The sequence below is a fragment of the Trachemys scripta genome, chromosome 1, assembly GCF_013100865.1.
Source record: "Trachemys scripta elegans isolate TJP31775 chromosome 1, CAS_Tse_1.0, whole genome shotgun sequence".
Lineage (NCBI taxonomy): Eukaryota > Metazoa > Chordata > Testudines > Emydidae > Trachemys > Trachemys scripta.
Window position 1 is genome coordinate 66,293,598 of NC_048298.1, and position 2,016 is coordinate 66,295,613.

The window sequence follows — 2,016 nt, forward strand, 5'->3', positions numbered from 1 at the left end:
CCTAAAAATCTTCTTCTTGTTGTTTTGATCTGATATATTTGTAAAAAATTTTACAGTTTGTATAATGGCCCTACACTTGCTAAAGGACTGGTACAAGGGGATGAATATTAACCCTAGGAACTGTCTTTTGGTAACGGGGGTGCCGGAGGTGTTTGATGAGGGTGCAATAGAACCTATCTTAAGGGTATCCACTGAGTTAACACAAATCATTCATCCCAAAGTTGGAATAAGGCTCTCTTCCTTCAGAGGGTGTATGTTGGGCTATGGCCCTGAACTGAGTTCACAGGTAATAGAAGGAAATGGCTCCCACTCAAGGTGAGTCAGTATCAGGCCCTCCCTTTCCTCAAGGAGGGCCACTGGGCAGTGGTGACCTTCAGAGCTCTTCCTTCAGCCAGCCCTCTCTCCCGCCAATCCTGAAATTTCTCACAGATGCAAAGGGGCACGGGTACCTGAGTAAGTGCAAAATGCGTGGGCGCATGTTTGTGAGGGAGGAGGGGGCTTTTGCTGTACTGTGCGAGCTGCCATCGGCTGTGGAACCCCTACAGGTTCCAGGCACGATAGCAGTGGAAGATGGTGAGTGGACGGTAATAACCACTGGGAGCCAGCCCTCACCAGTCCCTGCCTCTGATGTAGAGTTTTTAAAGAAAATGTTGGCCTTTTTGGGGAAAGAGGGAAAGACTTTGGCTGATATGCCAGGTCTGTTGGGCCTTGACCCAGGAGTCCCACACCAGGAGAGTGCTCCTTCACCTGATGAGTGGGTGAAGGCTTTGGGGCAGGCATTAGAGAAGGTTATGCCACCCCACCCTGAGTCAAGCCCCTATCGTAAACTGAGGTTGTTTTCTGGGGGTCCCACCCCAATACCCGGGGAGGAAGCATTTGAACCCTGGCTGGAACACACCACTGAAATGCTGCAGGAGTGGGCGGTGCCTGATGCTGAAAAGAGAAGGCGACTAGTAGAGTGCCTCAGGGGGCCAGCCCTAGATGTGATTCGCACCCTGAAACTCAGTAACCCTGGGGTCAAGGTGAAGGACTGCCTAGAGGCCCTTGATCATGCCTTCGGGAGAACCGAGGGCTCAGATGATGTCTATTGCAAGTTCCTCAGTGCCAGGCAACAAAAGGGAGAGAAGGTTTCTGCCTATATCCAGAGGTTGGAGAAACTATTGCAGAGAGCCATCATGAGGGGAGCAGTGGCAGTTGGGCAAATGGACTGGACTAGATTGGCTCAGATTGTGAGAGGAATTCAATATCAGAACCCAATCCTTCTCCACCTCCAATTAAGAGAACGGCAAGACAATCCACCGAGTTACTCTCAGCTGATAAAAGAGGTCCGAGAGGAAGAAGAGAGGCAGGCAGCTGGCGAGGTTTGGGAGGTGCAGTCACACCCGGCGACTGGCACAACATCCACCCGAACGCCCAAGGCACTGATGGTGAATCCTCAAGAGGAACTTACCCAACGAGTGCAGGTCCTGACACAGAAAGTGGCTGAATTAGAGAATACCATCGATTCAGCAAATACTTCAAGGTACAAGGAACCCTCCACTACCACGGTTCAGAGGACTACATTTAGAACCTCTGCCCCAACGAGACAACAAGGGAAAAGACAATCCTTCTTCTGCTACCGGTGTGGCCAGGGTGGACACATTGCTGCAAGGTGTCAGAATGCAGAGAATCCCACGCTAGTATATCAAAAGCTGAGGACCACCTGGGGAAAGTCGGGAAACGGCCCCAGGGCCTGGGAAGGGAGCTGCCTAGGCCTACAGGGTGTGGAGGCTCCCCTGGAAAGAACAATGCAGCCCGAATCCCACCAGGATTGATCGGACCCCGAGCGGAGGTAACTATAAAGGTTGAAGGGACAGAATGTAGAGCAGTGCTTGACACAGGATCCCAAGTGACTATCATATTCCAGTCTTTCTACCAGCAGATGCTTAGGCATCTGCCTATATGGCCCCTGACAGGGCTTGGCCTGTGTGGCCTCAGCATGGATGAATACCCCTATCAGGGGTATGTCATAGTACA

At 51.5% G+C, this 2,016-nt stretch overlaps 1 protein-coding gene across 1 annotated transcript; it reads left to right on the forward strand.

The window, feature by feature from the left end:
- The first annotated feature begins 464 nt into the window (after positions 1-464).
- Positions 465-1,814, forward strand: LOC117871796 (paraneoplastic antigen Ma1 homolog). Its single transcript, XM_034759966.1, has one exon. It carries the CDS (start codon positions 465-467, stop codon positions 1,812-1,814), a length of 1,350 nt encoding a protein of 449 aa, XP_034615857.1.
- The last annotated feature ends 202 nt before the right edge of the window (positions 1,815-2,016 follow it).

Excerpts from the sequence above, each read along its gene's own strand:
- LOC117871796 (XM_034759966.1), top strand. The coding sequence starts at position 465 with ATGCGTGGGCGCATGTTTGTGAGGGAGGAGGGGGCTTTTGCTGTACTG.